The 20,459-nt window shown below is 51.4% G+C and overlaps 7 protein-coding genes across 7 annotated transcripts; 3 read left to right on the top strand and 4 right to left on the bottom strand.

Moving 5' to 3' along the window:
• Positions 1-5,492: 5,492 nt before the first annotated feature.
• Positions 5,493-6,105, top strand: BDZ99DRAFT_520253 (uncharacterized protein; the record flags this gene model as incomplete). Its single annotated transcript, XM_033725507.1, has 2 exons — positions 5,493-5,632; positions 5,739-6,105. 2 exons carry the CDS (start codon positions 5,493-5,495, stop codon positions 6,103-6,105), a joined length of 507 nt encoding a protein of 168 aa, XP_033577132.1.
• Positions 6,106-6,377: 272 nt separating this feature from the next.
• Positions 6,378-7,582, bottom strand: BDZ99DRAFT_306168 (putative rRNA-processing protein FCF1). Its single transcript, XM_033714230.1, has 7 exons — positions 7,544-7,582; positions 7,429-7,496; positions 7,255-7,375; positions 7,078-7,196; positions 6,953-7,021; positions 6,759-6,897; positions 6,378-6,698 (listed from the first exon to the last, which is right to left on the bottom strand). Exons 1-7 carry the CDS (start codon positions 7,544-7,546, stop codon positions 6,633-6,635), a joined length of 585 nt encoding a protein of 194 aa, XP_033577131.1. The 5' UTR covers positions 7,547-7,582; the 3' UTR covers positions 6,378-6,632.
• A 163-nt stretch (positions 7,583-7,745) lies between these two features.
• Positions 7,746-9,755, top strand: BDZ99DRAFT_462765 (uncharacterized protein). Its single transcript, XM_033719924.1, has one exon. The coding sequence runs from the start codon at positions 8,177-8,179 to the stop codon at positions 9,401-9,403; it is 1,227 nt and encodes a 408-aa protein (XP_033577130.1). The 5' UTR covers positions 7,746-8,176; the 3' UTR covers positions 9,404-9,755.
• Positions 9,756-10,381: 626 nt separating this feature from the next.
• Positions 10,382-11,759, bottom strand: BDZ99DRAFT_462763 (uncharacterized protein). Its single transcript, XM_033719923.1, has 3 exons — positions 11,080-11,759; positions 10,648-10,866; positions 10,382-10,519 (listed from the first exon to the last, which is right to left on the bottom strand). The coding sequence occupies exons 1-2, from the start codon at positions 11,501-11,503 to the stop codon at positions 10,652-10,654; spliced, it is 639 nt and encodes a 212-aa protein (XP_033577129.1). The 5' UTR covers positions 11,504-11,759; the 3' UTR covers positions 10,382-10,519; positions 10,648-10,651.
• A 1,040-nt stretch (positions 11,760-12,799) lies between these two features.
• BDZ99DRAFT_462762 (uncharacterized protein) lies at positions 12,800-14,372 on the bottom strand. Its single transcript, XM_033719922.1, has 2 exons — positions 14,093-14,372; positions 12,800-14,031 (listed from the first exon to the last, which is right to left on the bottom strand). The coding sequence occupies exons 1-2, from the start codon at positions 14,342-14,344 to the stop codon at positions 13,057-13,059; spliced, it is 1,227 nt and encodes a 408-aa protein (XP_033577128.1). The 5' UTR covers positions 14,345-14,372; the 3' UTR covers positions 12,800-13,056.
• Positions 14,373-15,785: 1,413 nt separating this feature from the next.
• On the bottom strand, positions 15,786-16,344 carry BDZ99DRAFT_358008 (uncharacterized protein; the record flags this gene model as incomplete). The annotated part of the gene is made up of 3 exons (XM_033714643.1): positions 15,786-15,864; positions 15,928-16,177; positions 16,245-16,344. Coding segments are annotated over 3 exons (429 nt in total), but the record flags the coding sequence as incomplete, so codon positions are not given.
• Positions 16,345-17,506: 1,162 nt separating this feature from the next.
• BDZ99DRAFT_305964 (uncharacterized protein) lies at positions 17,507-18,045 on the top strand. Its single transcript, XM_033714228.1, has one exon. It carries the CDS (start codon positions 17,628-17,630, stop codon positions 17,949-17,951), a length of 324 nt encoding a protein of 107 aa, XP_033577126.1. The 5' UTR covers positions 17,507-17,627; the 3' UTR covers positions 17,952-18,045.
• Positions 18,046-20,459: the final 2,414 nt, after the last annotated feature.

Raw genomic sequence — 20,459 nt, 5'->3', positions numbered from 1 at the left:
AGCTAGCTATTCCTTTTGGGCCTTTTGAGGATGTAGAGGATCCTGCTGTTGTTGAGCGCCGGCGCGGCCGGCCTACTATTGCGAGGAGAGGCCATCATACGTACAACAATACGCAGCGAGAGCTATTAAGATTTGAGATTGCTACGGGCACGGGTGCGGCAGCTAGACCTACAGGTATACCTACAGGACGCACGCCGACAGTTCCACCGCCAGGACCGCCTATTTTCGTAGCCCCCCGTCCAGCTCCTGTCGCTCAGAGTGCTCCTTAGTCGGCCGCTACACCAGCTATTACGGAATTCGACGATTTGCTCACTAATCCGCCCGAGTTTGAGCATGCAGTAATACCTAGGCCCCCCCCTACTGCCGCACCTACGCCCGCACCTACTACTGCATCTACTGCTGCACCTAAGAAGCGTGGCCGGCCGCCTGGTGCAAAGGATAAGGCACCTAGGAAGAAGGCAGCACCACGGAAAGGGGCTGCGCAGCGTCATGATAGCGCTCATCCTGAGCCTCAGCCAGCTCCTCAGCCTCAGCTAGCTCCTCAGCCTCAGGCAGCGCCAGCGCTGCTTCCTTATGAGGAGCTCCAATGTCAGATGGCATTGTACGAGCAGTATATGGAGGGGTTGATGGATCAGGATAGCCAGGAAGGCGCGGCGGCGATGTAGGGGGGCCAGGTTTGATGCAGAGAGGCCGTAATAAGGTGAGGATTTGACTGTTTTGGCATGCTTATAGGTATGTAGGCACGTAGGTAGCAATACAACGGCCTATATACACTGTAGGAAACGGGAAGTATGCATAGTAAAACGGGTATGCTGCACAGCCTTGCCATAAGTAGCCTCACGTACGGCCTCACGTACGGCCTCACGTGAGGCCTTACGTGTAGCTGGCCTATATATATAGCCTCACGGAAACGGTAAGAATGCACAATGAAATAGTGAGGCTGTACAGCCTTCCCATTTCATATAGATGCGCGTGAGAATTAAGCGCCGGAGCTTCCTCCGAGCCCTCCGGACCAATCAGAAGATCAGACGTAAGAAGGGTGTATACGGAGTAGAAAAGGGGTGTACACCGAGTAAATATAGGGTGTATATTTAGCAGCGCCCAAATTCTATTCCTATTTTCTATAAAAAAAAGATTTCCTTTACTAATAATATACCGCTTATACTTCTCTTAATACTCTAGGATATAAGAAAGAATCTTTTCTCGATAGACCTAGTTATTAATAGAGCCCCAGTTCTTTTTAAAGAATACTAAGGGCCTCTTTACTCTTAAAGAGATAGCACCCTAGACTATCTATTCTAAATAGCCTCGAAATCTAGGGGCTATATAGTGCGGATAAAAGCGTTTTCCTAGTCCTTTTATTACCTAAAGATTACCCTAATCTATATAGAAAAATGCCTTATTAGTCTAGTATACTTAGTTCTATTTACTTTATATCTATTCTAGGTGCTTATAGGCCTATTTTAGTCGAGCGTTCTTATATACTTAGGTAAGCCAGGGCTTTTTCTAGGCCTTCCTCCGGAAGTAGCCCTTCTTATAAAAGGCTTCTATAAGTGCCTTATTATTTACTATAGGAATTCCAAGCTTATTAGCAATCCGCCTTAAAGGCTTTCTCTGCTAGAGCTCGTTTAGTATTATATAGAGGATTAATCGATATTAAGTTAGTATATCTAAATAGGGCCGTTGTTAAGAATAATAGTAAGGCTTTATTAGAGTAATAGGACTATAAATAATATAAGCAACTGTAGATTTTAATATACTAAGCTATTAAGAAATCCTGCGCACTAAAAGGCCGGCTTTATAAAGCGCGTAGATGCGTAGGCGCTTATTATAATTAAGGTGGCGTAGGAGGGTAGAAAATATTATCTTGCTAATATTTAAAAGTATAGCTGTATTAAAAATTATATATAAGTTAGTAAGGGCTTTTAAAGCTTTAGTATATAGTAATGCCCCCCTTATCGTGCACGGAGGTGTTTAACCTAAGTAGAGGGGGTAACTGTATAAGGCTTACAGGGGCAGAGAAGTAAATTGCTATCTAAATATATTAAAACTTATTACTAGTTCCTTTTAGGCTAGCTTTATAAAGACTTCTTTACCTTATAGAGCTATAGCTCTCTTCTTAGCTATTAATTCTTCCTATTTCTTTACCTTATACTTTTTTATCTTTTAAAGCGCTTCCTCTATAGTAAGCTGCTAAGCTTTCCTAAAGTACTTCTTTATACAGCTTTTTCTACTCTTTTTCTACTTTTCTATAAAATTATTATTAAGAATTTAAAGTGCAGATCTATTAGTAAGAGCAGTTAGAGAGAGATTTTATAGAAGTAAAATAGTAGAATAAAGCTAGAGAGGAACCTGTTTAAGAAGCGCCGCAATAAGCATATTAATCTTATTTAATTAATCCTTAGTTACTTATATATTAACTTATACGCTATTCTAATTAGTTATACTAATAAAGAAGGCGTTTTTAGCCTAAATTTATGCAGTACTAATACGGAATTAAAAGGTAATAGGCCTGCCTTTCTCTATACGCTAGTAATATTAATTTTTATTATTACTTATTATATTACGCGTTAATAAAGGAGAAGAAATTGCTTATTTAAAATGCGCTCTACCCTAAAAATACTACGCTTATAAATCTACTTTTTATATACCTTTATAACCGGTGAAAAAATACTAATATTAAGTAGCTAGAAAATATAGGTAGAGTAGAATAGTAGGCAGAAAGTAATAACCTTTATATTTTTATAATACTATATAAATTTAAGAGATATATATAAGTTATAGCTATCTAGAATTAAGAGCCGGTACTTGCTAATAGGCTTTATATAGCTGTTAAAATGCTTAAGCTAATATATAGCAATTTTGCAATCTGTCTAGCCGGCTAGGCTAACTTAAATAATAGTGCGGGAATTAATTAATATATTAATCTATAATTACTATATTTACTTACCTTAGAAAATAATATATAGTAGAACTATATAGCCGCTTATACTAATAGCTATAATAGTTAATACTTAATTGCAATCTTTAGGTTAAATTAACTAAGCTTTCTTTTCTTAAATAGTAAGAAAAACTTTACAGCTATCTCCTACACCTTTTATAAAGCATTTTTTATCTATATTATATTAACCCTCTATAAGAATTCTATATTTCTTAATAGTTTTATTATAGAGAGAAAACCACTTTTCCAGCTCTTAATAATCTGCAGTATTCTATTTTAATTAATTAAGGCAGCGAGCAAGCTTAGGCTTAATATTTAGATATTATTAGAGGAAGTTCTTATACTAGTTATAGCCAAGCATATTAAAATCGCCTTTCTTTTAAAGTATATTGGCAGCCAGGCCCTCTAAGTATGTAATTAAGATTGGCCAGCCCCAGGCTGCTATTTAAAGTATGCATTTAACAAGCGCATCTTCTTCCTGTATAGATAGACGTTGTTGTAATTGCTAAGAGGCTTAAGCTGATTGTCTGCCGGCGTTGCGCGCTTTCAAGGTTGAATATGGCACGTTGAAGAGCTTATGGGCTTGGAATAGCGATGGGACCGTCCCCTGGCGAAATGCATTAAGGGCAAGCTGTAGCCGCTCTTCTGCAGAAAGCTGCGCATCGTTTGACGTAGGTGGGGCCATATTTGGTGTACAACTTGTTGAGCTATTGAGGTAGACGTTCGGAGTTGGTGGAGCGAAGAGTAATCAAAAAGGGGGTGGCTCGACCGAGGGGCTAGCCCGACCGGGTGGCCAAGACGTTATTGATGAAGCGCATCGTGTACAAGGCTTTTATGTAGAATCGATAGATGAGATAGCAAGGAAGAGATCTCCTTCGTTGTATGGCAAACGATTTTTACTTGGTGGAGCTATTGTAGTTACGAGGTGTCGCGTCGCAAAATGTTGAAGGGTACGCAGCTCGCTTGCCTGCGCAGCTCGCTTGCCACCTACGTTAGTGCTAAAATAGTAGAGCTTTATAGTATCTAGATAAGCATCTTAAGTTATATTTTATTATTTCACTGCCTGCCTGCTAGAAGTTAAGAATATATAGCTAATTAATAGTGTGTTTCTATCTAAAAGCTATATAATAGAGGCCGCTAATATGAAAACCTTTTCACACCCCAAAGTAATATATAAAGAGTATGACGAGCTTATTCTAATAAAAGGGGTAGAATAAAATTCTTTAAACTTAAATCGTCTATAGCCTCTACCTACTGCATAAAATGTCAAAGCTAATCATTAAAGAAGGCTCCGTCAAAGCAGCAAAGTGTATTCGTGCTTACGTTCACTCTAGCCAGCTTTAGTCTTGAGTCATTCAGGGCAGGGTCAACCAGGATTCTGAATTCCTACAGCTAGCCGCACTAAGAAGCTCCCGACGAGTTCTCTAGGGCCGGCCCGTTAGAGTGCTTTGCCCCTTGTTGTGCCGCATCTCAAATAAACAAGTTGTCCAGTTCCCATAAATACATGTCAAGCCTGGACATTCTACATTTAGCAGCCAAGTGAGCATGACATCCACGGTACATGCATTGATCACCCCTTAACCGAGAAGTCGATTACTTTTGGCGCCATATGACATCCGCCGTGCCATCTACGCCCATCTGATCTCCAACTAAGTCCATGTGTTCCTTCGAGAGGGTAAACTCCACCTATCTGTGTGCGTTGCACCACAACAGGAGGTCAATGATGGCTCTGAACGTGATAGCACACCTTCCGGTGATTGGTCAGATTCGACATGGGCGCGCCGCCTTCGGTCCTCGTGGGGTCCTCACTGGAAATGCGAGGAGACAGCGTCGTCGTGGGTAGACGTCGATGGTACGGTTGCATGTGGCGCGATCCAAGATGTTCTTCTTGTTTGCAAGGGAATGTAAGTGGCCCACGCACTACCCTTTTAAGTGGCGCTTGCTTATCTCTCTCGCGGCTTTTATAGGTATGTCGATGTCGTTGAGCTGATGGCTGCTGAGATGGCTGTCTTCAACATCACAGACCCTAAAACTCTTGACTGCTCGCTCTAGAGTACATGCGTCTCTTCTTCTAGAAGATCGCCCACTTCAGGCTTCCTGGCCTCCGTCTTCCCAGGTATCAAAGAGCTAGAAATTACCATAAGGCTTCCTCGCAGACTACGAGGCACTCGACGATCAAGCGGCTAACGTCGTGCCCACTAAAGCATCAACAGCGGGCGGCAAATCGCAGTTGGTTGCGTGGTTGCAGCTTTGCCCAGCCGTCGCTCAACTAAAGTCAATTCGAAAACTACGAATATGGCTAGACCACACGGATACATCATCCTGGTCAGTCGTCAATGAGCCTGCTGTTCTAGGCCTGTTTGCTACTATTCCGGGTCTGGACATCTCTATTAACCCCCCTAAGCTCCATCCCCGCTTGGAAAACCCGGATCGCCATTTCATGGATAGTCCCGCGCCAGCGTTCAAGATACATCGAAGATTACGGCAGAGATACCATTGCGTGGAAGCTCCGGACGTTTATGGGTGACTTCGAAAAATGATTTCCCCCCTCATGCTTGAAGTCTGCGAGCTGGTGGATTTCCTCGGCAATGAGATTACTCCCATGGCGGAGATCGAGAAGGAGCGAGCGATGTGGAAGGACGGTGTCGATGTGGAAAAGGTCATAGCTGACCTCAATGATTCTCACGCGCAGTAGGCTAGTGTTGAGGATCAGGAGAGAATTTTAAAGGGTTTCTCTTGTTAATCGACATGACCTTGAGTAGCAATAACTTTCCGTTCGCGGCTCAGAGCACAACAGACTGGGTGTAACGCAAGGTTGTGGGGGTGCTGGATGGTTGAACTCGCCAATTGGAAACGAGCTACTTGACGGATTTGACAAGACGCAGACAATTTTAAGAAGTGACGGTCTGAAGCAACAGCTGGGCGGCCATAAGGGTATCGATACCAGCCATTGGAGGGAAACCTGGGAATACGAGCTCATGGACGGACATGAGTGGACTGTTACCGTCGGCATGGATTTAGGCGTCTTTTTAGACCCGGGGAAAATGATACCTAAGATTATGAAGGCTATGGTAGATCCGAGACATCCCGATTTCTTCAAGTGGATGATTGCGCAATGGCGTAGTCTAGTATGGGTCCTTCTTTTGAACTCTCGTCCAGGGTGAGTGGCTTCTCCGCGCATGTTATATAGACATGTATTTTCTCTAGGTCCATCGCTTCAGTACCTCGGAAGTACTTTGGAGTATCAAAAGACTCCATACCTATAAAGCTCCCAAGATTTCTGCTTTTATTGTTAAAATGTTTCATCAGCTATTTATGGTACTTGTGTCAAAGAACGGTAGAGAGATGTCTATATCTTTATCAGGCACCGGTCGTGAGTCATCTCAAGTCAGGCATGCCTCTTCGTGGCGCAGGCTGTGCTCCTTCGTGGCGTGATGAGAGCTGAACTCCAGCTGTAGCTCGTCTGATTCCTTAGCAATGAAGCCAACCTATCGGTCATTTGGCGGGTTTAGAAGCCACCCGACTCGTCTGTCGATATGCAACCAGATGCTCGCTTTTCCTTTCCATTTTGACCGTTAATAGTTTACTGATATCAACCCTCAGGACCCGTGTGAACACCATGACTATGCAATTTTGTAAATCTGACACCTAACGCCTCGCTATGCAGCAAATCAGACCGTGTTTTGGTCCATCATTTGCCCTCCGGGGCATCGGGTAGGCGTTCAATAACATATTTGCCCTTAGCAACGGACATAATCTGGAGGGCCAGGTCAGCTTTAGCACCTATGAATGGTGTTGTGTTCAACGAGCCACATACAGGTACACCGGGGACCTTCCTTATTCTCCGCTTCAAATCTCTGTCATTGGTGGCCACAATGTAGATTCGATGCTTGACGACCCGATCATGAATGCAGTCGTCGGCATAAATGCCTTTGTGGTCGCATGCTAGCCGCTCACTACACGATGTATCAGCGCGTTGAACCTTGACGATTCTAAGAAGCTCCCTCTCACAATTTCTCATCCCTCGCAATCCTCAAGGCTATGCGGTATTTCGGCCCTAACCTCTCGAGCTCGCCCATGCTGGCGTGCCCATCAGTAAACATGACTTCCTCGGCAGGGATGAGGGCGACACGTACACGCAATCCGTAATGATGGGTGTTGCTTTAGCATAGAGACAGTTCATGATGCTCGGTAGCATTTCTAGCTTGGCGCGGACAGTGTGGGAGAGGAAGTTGGTGTCGACTAGGACATTGTACTGCGGCCGAATGTTAGAACGAAATGCGATGTCGAAGCAAGACTATAAGGTCCCATACCGGCGGGACTAGGGCGGTGTTGGCCTGGAAGAAGAGGGCGGAGGACTGCTGGGGGACTTCGCGAATGAGTTCGTCTGCCTTCTTCTTGACTTCGACGGCACCAGCGAGCTGATTCTTCTTCCTGCGTTGGTGTGAGCGGTGGAGGGACAGGCAGGCGGGAGGTGAGGCTGTTACAGGCGGGCATCGCGCTGGCCAATAACGCGCTTGACGGCCACAAACTTCCGCGTCTTCTTTGCGACGCCCTGGGCGAGTCAGCGGGGCCCTTGAGGGCGCGGATGGAGGGCCATACCATGTTGTGCTGCGGCGGGGTGTGTCGATGAAGTCTGGCTTGGCAATCGAGGACGTTTTTTGCGCCGTCCCAAAAAAGACACGGGCCGGAGTTGATCCGTGCTAGTGCGTCTAGCGCCATGGAAACGAGGCAAGGACGCCAAAACAAGACGACAGCCGCAGATGACATGGAGGCGCAGACAGCCTTCTCATTCACCAATTCACCTTTCACCCACCCCGCTGTGCTACTGCTCGCCATTCGCACCCTCGCTCGCTCTCGAGTCGCCGCGCTACATATCGTCACTCCACTATCATAACCTCCGCCGAACCCAGCATCTCGCTCGTTGCGCCGCCTGGCCCGGCACGCTAGAACAACACGACGCAGAGCGATCGACTCCCCCTGCATCCCCCATCGATCCTACAGCCGCTGGGACGCCGCGCTCAGTCTTCACTACCTCCACCAGGCCACCACTGTATTCTGTCATTCGTTTCATCCGGCCGCAAGCTGGACCGCCCCTCGCTTCAGACCACGCCTTCAGCCCCCATCTCCTGAGACACTGGCACCGCAGCCTCTCCCGTTACCCCTTCACCTCTGCAACACCTCTCTCGCTCCTCGATCGATCGCATTGACTGCATCCACACCCTATTTATCGCCATGAGGCTCTCCAAAGGGCCGGCCCTCGGGCCTTTGACCGCTCTCTTCTCAATCCTCGTTCTCCTCATCGCCACGGCCGCTCAAGCCGCAGACACTGGTCTTCCAGACCTCAGCACAGTGGCGGCCCCCAGTGGAAAGGGCGCATCGTCGACGCAGGCATCTAGCGCTGCAACAACTTCGGCTTCAGCGGCCGCGAAAACAACTGGTGGCTCCTCCGTAGTTTCATCCGCAGCGGCGTCGACTGGGTCTGTCGAAACATTCCAAGTGACCAGCGGTCCCACTATCTCCTCGACGACGACGAGCATATCCGTCTTCCACTTGACTGGCCTCCCGACCATCGCGGGTGCCGGCATCCCCACTGTCATTGTCCCAGACCTTTCCAAGGCCTCCTTCATGCAAAAGTCCAATCTCCCAGACGGCACCGTTTTCATCTGCGTTGGCGCCGTTCTTGGGTTCATGGGGATGGCTATTCTGGCCTGGCGCGGCCTGGTCGCATGGTCCCTCCACCGTAGCGTTAAGCGTGCTGCCATGAACCAGCATCTCGCCATCACAGAGACCAAGGGTGCGTACGCAAACGCAGGCAGCGGCACTCGCAAGAGCAAATCATTCTACGCCGCTGTCGGAGCATCCTCCACCATGTCTCTCGACCGTCTCTCTGCTGCGCCCCCGCCACACTCCAAACCGCCCCGCCCCTTTTCCTCTGCGAACACGAGCGGCACACCCCCGAAGCCTACTCCGTCGTCCTCCCTCTTCTTCTCCCCCACCGCCGGCGCCGGTCTCCACTCCGCCGCAAACCGATCTAGTTCATATCTGCCAGCCGGTTACTATGCCTCAGGTGCCGCACAACCCGCCTCCGGTGGCCAGACCACTCACGTTGGAGGTGCAGGTGGACCCCCCTCCTCCCTCCTCTCCATGGGTCCGACTGCAGCCGGTTACTCTCGTGCTCGCTCCGTTGGTATTTCTCCACCTGGCTCTCCCTCTCTACCACCTAGCAGGGGCAACCCGTACGATCGTCCGCCTGGCAGCCGTGGCGAGAGTGTTGGATATGCGCGTAGCAGTGTTGCGGGCCCGCTAGGAGGAGGTGTCTACGGGCACGGCGGGCTGAGTACTAGTAATTTGAGCTTAAACCTACCAGGTGGGACGCAGGCGCCGGGCGGGAGGGCACCTAGCGCATATCTGGAGGATCTCTTTGAAAATCACGGAAATGGGCCTAGGGAGAGGTTCTAAATCCGAGTAGAAGCAGTGAAAAAACGGTGGGGCACAGAGATTTGGGATTTCATAGCGAACTGTTGTCAACGGTATAGGCAGTGTATCTTCTTTTTTTGCCTAGCTACGGATTGCCCGGGATCTTCATTCATTTTTCATTGTTAGGGCATTTGTGGCGTTTCGTCTCACATCTTTTCGGACGGATAACGTATGATTGCTGTTCTTCGTGTTTCTTGTGTTAGCATTGTCTGGCGGTCTGGGATGCTGGACTGGCATTAGTTCCTAGTATTGCTAAAACGGGTAAGTAATACGTAGGAATTCAATGCAACTGTAGAGTAGAAGTGACCAATATCACAACAGAACAAGAACTACTGTGCCCCGATGACCTATGATGCTGTTGGGACGTTAGTGATCCGGTTCTTACTTTTACCACATAAGTGGAATCACCGATCCGCTGAACGTCGTTCGCGAATATTAATTGATTCTGGTCTCCTATGCCTTAACGTACCACAATGTATTGGGCCATCTAATCTGTGCCTGCCTTCGACCCATCCCCCGTTCAAGCCTAGTCCGTTTCCCACAAGCCGTCAGAAAACTTGCCCGTAATCATCAAATAAACCGCACCAGACGCCGCCGTTCACGCCACGAAGCCCCTGTCCCAGGAGTACAATTTGGCGAAGACAAAGCAGGAGTAACAGTCAGAACGACAGGGTCGAAGAAGACAAGGAGAGTCGTCATAAAGCCGCAGAACGCCTTCCTTCCCGTCACTGCAGGGTGGAATTGTCCGATATGGCCAGCCGTAAAGGAAAAACTCGTAAATGGTCTCAAAAGACCTCATAACGCGGGAAAACAGCGCTCACGCTTGGTTGCACTGTTCGGACGCAGAGTACTTGAGATGGATATGTGAAGGACCGGTCGGTGTGGAGGATGACAGCCTGTTGATCTCCCTATGCTCAAATCTGAATATCAGAAACGCAGAAGACTAAGATCCAGTAAGTGTGCACCGGTAACACAAATAGTCGGTCGTCGAAAGTATTGGTCTAGCCGATATTTTCGACAAGGAGCGACTTTCGATGGTCGCATTTTCCAGAATGTGGAAGCCAGCCACCTGACTAATACCGATACGTCCGGGGAGAACTACCAAAGGTATCAGCATTGCGCTGATAAACAAGAGCCATTGGACAGAGGTAGTACTGTAAAGACGCCAGTCGGGAAGCAGATTTGTGATAGCATAGCAGTGCAACGCTGTCCGTGGTATGCCATACCTCGTTAATCCATATAGAAATCCCCCTTGAGGATCCGCTCCTGGAAGGCATCGGGCACCTTGGGCTGCTTGGGCATCTCGCGCGCCGGTGGCTCCATGATGGTGACGCTCTTGGCACGGTGATGTTGGGCAGTAGAGGGCTGGGGAATGTGGTGGGCGCCCGAGATGGAGGAGCGCTCGGCTCGAGAGCGTAGGTTCTCGGCTAGGTTGAAGCCGTCGCCTGTGTGCGAGAGCATATGAGTTAGCTCAGACTTCTCTAAGACATGGACGGGTTCGTGTCTGAAATGCACAGAATGAACGCGGGCGCGAGGAGTCGTTGAGCTATGCGAGGCTGACGAAGAAGCAAGGGTAGGCGGCGGGGACGAGGTGGATGATGACAAACCTCGACCTTTGGCAGTCGGGGGGGAGAGGGTTCTATCGACGGAGTGTCTACCATTGGAATTGCCAATGTTCCCATTGCCCGTCCTCACGTCACGCAGCGCGCGTGCTCCAAAACTGAGACGCCGACCAAAGGGCGTGGTGGGGTTGCTCGACGCCGAGGGGGCCGGATCATCTTCAAAGGGGCTCTCGTCAACGGAGCCCGAGTTGGCGCTCGAGATGCTCTCGGTGCGAGGGCGCAGATTGAAGGGGGAGGTCTGGTTGGGCGAGCCCGAGAGGCCCAGGGTGGTGACGGAGAGGCGGCGACGCTGGGCCTGGGCAGCGGCCGTGGTGATGGGGCCGGGGTATGGGGGATTGCTGCTCTGGCCGCTGACGCTGTTGGTGCGGCCGAAGAGGTCCTGGAATGTCTGGCCGGTGATAGAAGAGCGGCGGCGCTGGCGGTCTGGCTGCAGCGGCGGCGAGTTGCGGTCGGCGGACATGACTGCGACGGCGGAATCGGGGGCTGGCGGTGGAGATTGTGCTGGAGCGGTGGAGAGAGCGGGATGAGGGCGGTGGAGGGTGTGTGGACGCGTGGAGGGCGAGAGGCGGAGGCAGAGGCAGAGGAGGCAGAGCGAGGCAGAGCGGTCAGCGTGGATATCTATGTGGTGGGATAGCGCGAAGCAGATCAGCGATCAGCACGTGAGGGCCCTGATGTACGTCACGGATGGCGTGAGATAGGCAGGCACGCGGGCGATCGTTTCAGCGGCGCGCACAGCACAGGAGGAATGCAGCGAGCGAGACAGAGAGCAGGGAGAGAGTGCAAGAATTGCCCAGCGCGGGCGTGGCGACAGCGTCGTGTTTTATACTCTGTAACTCGAGCCGACGCCGCATGGCGCTACCCCGCAATTGCAGGCCTGAACAAAGAGGGCGTGTGCAGCTCCACGGCCGCGATGTGTGTTGCAACAACCAACTCCGTGTCATCACCAGCCAGCCCGACGCGATTGATGCACATAGACGCAGCAACCACGGCCCGAGCCAATGGCGGCGGCGTGTGCAAGTTTCCCCGCAAATGCTGCTTTCTTGGGCGTTGGACAGCGCGAGCCGTGGTTGATCGCAGCCCTCGTCCTGCGACTAGTACTGTGCACGCCTGCAACAAGGGCCGAATATCTCAGGGCGCCGATCCCTTTGGGGATTGTTGCTGCTGCTCTTTATTGCGAGCTCACGCGCTCCTCACCCGTCTCTCACGCCGCTGGCACCGCTCGGAGCGCACCACACCCGCGAGAGCCATACGGGCCTGCACTGTTCCTAGTCTTTGGAAGCTGTGCAAGAACTGAGAGTGCATTGTTGCTCCACCGGGTGACTGAGTGACCGTTTGTGCGCGAGAATGACGCCCAAGCTGGGATGCTTACTCTGCATATCCCGACCTACCTACAGTAGGTAGATGTGTGTAAACGGGGCCATCAGCTCACCACCCGCAGCTCGGGAACCCAGTCACCCAGTCAAACCTTCTTCCATGTGCTTCTAATCAGACACGCCACTCGCGAACGCAGCCAGTAAGACCAAGGCCAATCGAGGCCCAGCCTACCAAAGACCACTAATCAACACGTGCGTCCAAGGCACATCTGGCGACCTCGATTCCTATCCAAGATACTGCACACATCCGGCTAGTCCGGGGCATCTTCGATGTCGTGGACAGCTTCTCCCATACACGACCCAATAACGAGTTAGAGATCTGCTGTGCTGCTCTTGGTATGCCACAACAGCGCATCACCGTGCCGATAAGGTGGTAGCGGGTGAGTAGTCCCATAGCGAAAGAATGAGTACTTTGTGTCTATCAAGTTTGTCTATAAAAGCCACAACGCTATCCCAGAGAGCCGGCTACGAACACAATGTGAATAGGGGTACCAAGAAGTAGGTTAAGGAAATGGACGCGCTGAAACTGTATTCAGAACACCGCCAGTAAAGACAAGTCAGAGAGTGCCACCAGATACCTCGCCCGAAAAGCAGAATCTGAAACTTGAAAGGAATGTTATCTGATAAGCATGTGAAAGCATCACTTCATCGGCTTCTTCGCACTGCTGCCGCCCACCTCGGGGTTCGATCGCTTCTTGCTTTCCTGCGAGATGATCTTGCGGAAGAGATTCATGTACGCTGGCGGGGCGTTACTTGCGATAAGCTTTGCGCGAATGCTGTCCAGACGAGACTTTTGGTACTCCACAACCACATCTTGGGGCAAGTCCTTGAGCACATCCAAAACAAAGTGGCTGCTAGAGTCGAGAGGGGCGCCGATGAGATACGCGAAGATATTACGTGCCTGGATCGGCTCGTCGTCGTTGCCGAGACGCGTCCAAGCCATGTCTTGGTTGCGGTCCACCACGCCCTCTAGGATATCGATCAGGGCTGCTGCTGCCTTGATGGCGGCCTGTTTGCTGGGCGACTCGGACCCTGACACCCTCTCAGAATACCCTTCTTCGATGCCCTTGACCAATCTCTTGAGGCGCTCCGCGATGGTGGGTATGTCGCAAGAGTCGATGGCTGTTGCTCCGCGGGTAAGCGTCTCGTCGATTTCCCTGAAAGACTCGGTGGCCCTGTCGCTCATCTTCTCGAAGAACACCTCCGCCTGGAATCCTGGAGTGATGATTTCGCGGATTCGGTATAACATGCCAATATCCTCGGTGGCATACTCAGTGATGAGGTTCGTAAACTCCTTGTATATACGGCTATGCGGGCTGATCGACTTATGCGACGCGGGAGATCCTTGACCGGAAACCTCTTTCATTTCATTGGCAAGAGCACGAGAGGGCTCGAAGACGGAGAGCATTTCCGTCATCTCTTCCTCTGGATCTTCTGCGTCATCTTGCAAGACCCAGTCCTTGCGTTCCGCAATCTCTTCCAATCCAATGTCGTCGATCACCTTGGATGGCGGTTGGTTCTTGATCTTAGAACCATCTGCCGTGAGGGGGATGAGCCCGGAACGGAATGTCTCCGGATCTTCGTTTGCCAACTGGTCCTCAAGCCAAAAGATGTGCTGTGGTGTAGTCATTAGCCTCATTGCCACTGTCATTCGAGTGTGTCGAGAAAATACTAACCTTGCATGCTATGCCTCCCACGTTTCCTCCACAGCTGCACTTGGGGACCTGATACCCGGGGTGGTCCGTTCCAACTCGAATGCTGATCTGGTCGCTAATACGGAAGGCGTAGTAACCATCCGGCTCGTTCTCGTCCCCTTCTCTTTCCACGCAGTAGTTGATGCGGATATGGTGGTCGTCACCGAGAGCCGCCTCGACACGCTGTCGGACCTCTTCTTCCAACGCACTAACATCGTAACGAATGCCCGACATTGCAGAAACAATGACATCCGAGCTGGATGCCGTGGCGTGTTGTTGAGTGGGTGACCGCTGTCCCCTGGCAGCACGAGCTCGAGTCGTGACTACCATCCCTTCACCCAGAGTCAATCTTCCTAGATCTTCGGATGGGGCCGTCATGGAGGAGGAAGTCTGCTTTGGCTTCAACATCGTGAGAAACAGCCATCTATATAACCACAGTCTACGCCGCAAAGAAAAGAGGACTGAGAAACGGTTCAAACGTCGCCAGCCCCTCTACGAGGCGCGTAACGGCGCGCTCTCATCGCGCCGCAAGCGGAGCTTGATATGAGGGAGTGGCGCTATCGGGGACATGTTCTACGATTCATTGGCACGGGCGGCATGGCTCGAAGATTTTGCGTGCGGCGTCTTGGGGATCCATGGTTGGGAAACAAAGAAGAAGCCAACTCTCGCCGACACTTCGACAGGCGATTGCTTTGCCGCAGTCGAAGCAGGCCAAAATTAGTTAATCAGGCCTCGAAAGCGGGTTGGTGCCTGAGGATTTCCCCTCATTCGGTGTGGGCTTCGTCGAGGTGTTGAAGGCAGCCGCGGCGAAGTACAATGCCCACCGCGTTTCGGCGCTTGACTGATCGCAAGCATAACATGTCAATCAGACGCCGCAGCATCCGGAACTGTGGTTCGCGGTGCCCTATGCTGTTCATATCAACGGCGAGGCGGTGGATGGGGAGGAGAGGGACAGGAGGATCGACGTTCGGCTAGTGGGGGACTTTCGAAAGTCGCGAGGCGCCACACGCACAGCCAGGCCAGGGCTCCGCCTTTCCGCAACCTAAATATACTGTTTTCCATGAACAGCGGGCACAGCGCTGGCCAGTCGGCTTGTGTAGCGAGGAGAAAGTGTCAAACACCGCGAGGCTGACTTTATACAAATATCTCTACATCCCACTCTCATCTTCGCACTGACGTGAAGGAAAGAAGCCTCACACCTCCGCCACCTCTTAAGCCATCTGTCAGTGACAGTTCACGACAGCCAATGTATTCTAGGCAGGACGTCATCACGCAGCGTGGGCAAGGCACATGACCGCTCACTCACGTATCGGGATATTCCGAGACGCCGCAATTGTGGCTTTAGACTCGCCGTGGAGAGAGATAAGTGCCTGACTGAGATCCATAGCATAATTAGAAATTGCGGTGTGTGCCCCAAGCGCGACGGGGCAAAGGGAAAGAGGCGTAGATACGAATACAATCTTAGAATCGAACAGAGGTATTATGAGCTGCCAGCACGCTCCTGGGTCCTGAGGCTCCCATAAATGTGTCATCGCGGCGTGAGACCCGTAAATCGTCGTGTGAATGCATTCCACCGCCCTAAGATTGTGTGCACATATGGTTTCCTGCACCATGAAACAATCCGAACATGCGAAGCCTTCCTCGTCGTGGCGATGCCACTTCATCTGATTCCCCAGCCGGGGTGACCGTAAGGGAAATACCGCCATGCAGGATACCCTCGAGCAAATTGATCGGTGAGTCGTAGCCCAAGTCTACTGAGGCGTCAGTCAACGTTGAAACATGACACGAGAAACGACTCACACGAGTGGGGGGCTTACCGCGAGCTCCCTCCTGTCCTTGAAGCGGCGGCATAGACTGAGTTCTCACGAGAGCTTTGCTGTGAGTGCTGCTCTTTCGTCTTCCCCGTCTCGACAATGTGCCGCATCGATATTCCTCCCCAAGGGAGCCCAGATAGCTCGCGACCAGGATCGAGGTCGCCCGGTTCGGGTGAGGCATACGCACTGCCTGCCCGTCTTTGGTTTTCTCCCTCCCGTTCTGCATCTTCCTTTTGCTCTCTGACCTTGTCTCCTGAAGCACGTCAGTTACTGCTTCGACGAGCCGACCATTTGTCGTTAAGAAACCATGCGTCACTTACGAAACCTCCGCTGAGCTAGCTTGTTCTGGATTTTACGCCTCTCGTTGGGGTCCTTGACATCGGACCACTCGTCTCCGTTGGACCTCGAAGACGATCGCGAGGGTTCCCCTCTTGGCTTCGACGAATCTCCTCGCGCCCGCGACTGCTCATCTCCACTTTGCTGGCTTTGCGACATGGTACGACCCTTATCAGCGAGGCTTCTCGAGGCATATGTATACTGACGGGAAGACTGATATGTGCCCAACACCTTGTTCGTCAAATCGTTTGTGGTATCCGTGGCTCGAGCGAAATGAAATCTCATCAGGGAGGATGGTCGAAGCCGAGCTTTTGAGTAGTGAGTGTAGGTGTTGAGTCACGGCTGCCTCATTTCTTGGTTACAGACTGCTAGGCTCCTGGCCAAGTTTAGAAAGAGGTTGGTGCTGCGGAAGACTATGAAAGAAAAAACGAGATGGTCGGCATTCAGCTGGTCAGAATGAGATGCCTGGAGTGCGAACGAGGTGAAAAGGTCAACAGGCTGATGAAAGGGCTGCAAAGAAGAAAAGACACAGTACAAGTCACTAGCGGGAGGGGAGAGAACCAAGTGTCCAATACATACCGTCTCCTACCGAGGCCAAGACAGCGGAACTGTCGAGTCCAGGTTGCAGATCAGCCTAGGAATCCGGAGCTGGCGATGATGTAGATGCATAGCCTTGACTCAAGCCGGAGAAGACCTTGGGCTTTCAGGGTTACAAGGTGCATGATTGGGCCAAGTTTGATTCGCAACTGAACGGAACTAACACAAGAATGGATAACGGGGCTGCAGTCAACAGCGGCATAAGGCATCCTCAGAAGGCACCGAGATACTGGAGACTGTGGAGTTATCATGGGAAGGTTTGAGCGACTTCACTGTCGGCAGAGAGGCCAGCTCGGCGGTGCCGTTCCGCCAATGCATTACGCAAGACCCATGGAGTTGATGTTAGTGCCCAGTGAGCAGACCCGCGCCAATGCAGAAGGGCAAGCATATCTCCCAGCCTTGTAGGGCGAACGGCCACATGGTGGTGACCGTCAGCAAGGGGCTAAATCCTATTGGCCTCCACCGGACGCAGGAGAAGCCTTCCGTCACCAGGCAGATGGATTTGGCGACCGGTACAAGTACCTGCATCGTCTCGTTACCGTTGGACTGGCAGGGCTCTTCGGGAGGCCCGCGACGACATGGCCCTGTCAATCAATTCACGAGTTCAGCCCCGGCACCCCCATCCAGCTCGGAAAGCTGAGAGCGCAACACCATTGGTCCGAAGAGTTCAGACGATCAGATTCTCGAAAGACCATCTCTTGAGAAGATTCAAATAAGGAGTGGCAGTGCTCAGCCTCCGGTTCGGTTCTCCTCCCGCATCTTGACATGACATGGAAAGCGGCACCACTAACGGCGCTTCAGCGGACAACACGAGCGACAGCAGGGTGACGGGTCGCGCGACCCGAGAGATGGAAGCGCTGGCACACACCGGACTGCCGCCATCCCGACCTTCATGCGCAAGGGGACGTGACGTTGTTGGCAAAAACTTACGGCTTCGAGCCACGGTGATAATCGCCTTCACCGAGTCTCACCAGGTGGGGGCCAGGGCCAAAGGGAGAGCGACGAGCGACGGCATGGAGAAGACAAGGCAGACTGGATCGGTGAGCGCCGTGTTGGAGCGATCTCCGCAGTTGTGGGAACCGCGACGGCGATAGAGGAAGAGTTTCGATATGAAGCGGTGGACCAGGAGCTTCGCCGATATTACTAAGGCTTTAGTACGGAGCTTTAGGAGCACCTAAGCCACAATACGCACTATCTAGGGAGCTTTTGTGCCTGTATTCAGACTAGTCCACTAAATAACGCAAATGCCAGACCGCTGAGACTCCGCTCTGCGCAAGAGCAAGATGCCGCAACTCTGGAGCGTTTCTCGCCAGTCCGCCTTGCGCGGCAACATACCACAACCCGTCTTTACCGCCTTCACCGTCTTTCCGTCCTCTCGCGATTACATCGACCGCCTCGACGTAAAGATTCCATGCATGCACGCAAGCGACGCCAGAGCACTTGCACCTGCACCGGTGACTGTTCAAAGACCACAGCCCGTTAGTCACGAGGTTAGAATCATGAGTAAACAAGCTATCTGTTTGTCATAAGGCGCCGTCAAAAAGTCAGACGTGGGGGACTCACCCCGATGGCTGCAACGCAGCTTGTATTATCCATTCTTTAGAAAGTCTCTAAACTATCCAAATGGAGTGGTGAATGCTGCAAAGATTCATGTCCCGGCGATATAGCCCGACAATAGACACGCCGAGTCTCTGCGGCTGATTCTGACGTGATGGATCCAGTGCTGCATGGTCTCCAGCGTGTGAGTAGCTTGTCTAAAGCCGCAACATCCGGTCTATCCTAGGGAGTGTAATGCTTCACTGGATGCCTAACGAGTGATCATGTGGTGGCCCCAACTGGAACTTGGATCTGGAAGCCGGATTGCGAGCAGATACAGCTGCTTCCTCGCTAGATGCAAGAGCGTAGCCCACAGATTCTCTTAGGTGTGCTTCGTCTACATCAGCTTGATGCAATAATCCAGCAAATCGCGTCCCTAATGTCCTTGATTCCTTAATGCATTTTATGGGCATAGCTTCTGCTATTTCGCAGATTGCCCTAGCTACTGAGTCTTAGGGTATAGACTGTAGCCCGTTGACTCCGAGCTGAAGCAAAGCTGAATGACATGGGCGCGTTTACCGGAACAGCTCTTTGCCCCGAGAAACTTTACACACTTGTGCTCTCCGCTAGCTGAGTTCAAGGGTCAACGCTACATTTAAAGAAACTAGCCACAATTCCGAATCCCATCAGTGAGATATGTGGCTGATGCCTGGAGAAACGCCTCAGCCGCTCTGACTGTATCTGGCGGAGGTGGGATGCGGCGTGGAACTGTGTCCATCAGCATCAAGAGGCTTGGTGAGATGTTTTGACAACTAATCATGCTTGCCGAGATGCTGCGCCACCGGTTCGTTCAACCCCGACCACAAATCTACCTGCGAGAGCGTCTCGTTCTAGCAGGGTAGAGGTGATCGCTTTGCCGACACTAAATCCAAGATGAGTAAGTCCTGAGCTCCAGGCTCTCATAGGCCTCTTAAGTCTCATATTGACAGCATAGATACAACCTGGACTGGCAACTAGCCCGCGTCCCTCAAGCCGCTGGAAGAACCGCCATACGAATCTGAGGGAGGCTCTACAGCAATATGACATAGCCCTGACTAGTCAATATTTGAGTCTTTATAGACCGGAGTGTGACCATGTTGGCGCCTCTCTAGTAATGAGAGGTCTGGTATGGGGATATCTGTCTGTAAAATAGTCCTACTGGTTCTGGGAAGAGGCAACCAGTAGGGTGGAGAAGACACGGCTCTGCTAAAAACCTGTTTTACTCTCCCACTGATTGATGAAGTAAGCTTCGAGAGTCATTGACGATTCAAGAAGCAGGCAAATCGTGGGGAACTACAAAGGAGAAACCGCAAGCACGCCAGCGGGGCGTGCTCGACAGTGGCGTTTCTCCCCGAGGGCGACCTCGTCAGATGCATTGTGCTGAAGGCAAGTTCTCGGAGAAGCTGTGCGTTTTTGTTGACACGTTGTTGGTTGAGTGGAGGAGCAACTCGGCGAAGAGATTTCGCGGTTTTGTCCACAGTACTAGCGCCGCTTAGTCACCTCCACCGAAGCGAGGCCTCATAAAACTCTGCCCGCCCGCTCTTCCTGCTCCTTACACTTTCGCACGCATAATCAACCGTCAATTCTCTCCTTCATGGGCTGGTCGGTCATATTGGCGTTCAAGACCGAACCGAGAGGCACATTTAGGCTTCAGCTTCTACTCAATGCTGCTGGAGCGCACCTGCGTGCCAAACATACCGCCGATTTTGATAGCTTGGGCATTTTCCATCTCGTCGCGTGAACAGCGGATGGGTTGCTGGAAATCCAGCTGCGGGGGCTACCAGCGATTCTAGAGAGCCAAAATTTCGCAGGGCATCTCAGGGCCAGGGGATACAAGTGTCGTCTGGCCTGTGCGTGGTAGGCGTCTTGACTTGACGCCCTGAACGGAGCGTGGGCGCAGCAACGACAGCATCGTGGAGCTTCCCTACAGATCTTCCAGAGGCAACTCGAAACCTAGGAAGTCGGTCGCAGTTATAGCCAGCCTTGCCGTTGCCCCTTGCTCGTGCCCAGAAACACTCCACGTCGGG

This window comes from Mytilinidion resinicola, assembly GCF_010093595.1.
Source record: "Mytilinidion resinicola strain CBS 304.34 unplaced genomic scaffold BDZ99scaffold_9, whole genome shotgun sequence".
Lineage (NCBI taxonomy): Eukaryota > Fungi > Ascomycota > Dothideomycetes > Mytilinidiales > Mytilinidiaceae > Mytilinidion > Mytilinidion resinicola.
This window is presented reverse-complemented; position numbering and strand designations above follow the sequence as displayed.

Coding starts and splice junctions, on each gene's coding strand:
- BDZ99DRAFT_462762 (XM_033719922.1), bottom strand. CDS start 14,344: ATGTCGGGCATTCGTTACGATGTTAGTGCGTTGGAAGAAGAGGTCCGA. Junction 14,032..14,092: donor TGGGAGGCATAGCATGCAAG/GTTAGTATTTTC, acceptor ACTACACCACAG/CACATCTTTTGGCTTGAGGA.
- BDZ99DRAFT_305964 (XM_033714228.1), top strand. CDS start 17,628: ATGGAAAGCGGCACCACTAACGGCGCTTCAGCGGACAACACGAGCGAC.
- BDZ99DRAFT_462763 (XM_033719923.1), bottom strand. CDS start 11,503: ATGTCCGCCGACCGCAACTCGCCGCCGCTGCAGCCAGACCGCCAGCGC. Junction 10,867..11,079: donor GAACATTGGCAATTCCAATG/GTAGACACTCCG, acceptor TCTCGCACACAG/GCGACGGCTTCAACCTAGCC.
- BDZ99DRAFT_462765 (XM_033719924.1), top strand. CDS start 8,177: ATGAGGCTCTCCAAAGGGCCGGCCCTCGGGCCTTTGACCGCTCTCTTC.
- BDZ99DRAFT_306168 (XM_033714230.1), bottom strand. Junction 7,022..7,077: donor CCCATCATTACGGATTGCGT/GTACGTGTCGCC, acceptor TGGGCACGCCAG/CATGGGCGAGCTCGAGAGGT. Junction 6,699..6,758: donor GGAAGGTCCCCGGTGTACCT/GTATGTGGCTCG, acceptor CTGGCCCTCCAG/ATTATGTCCGTTGCTAAGGG.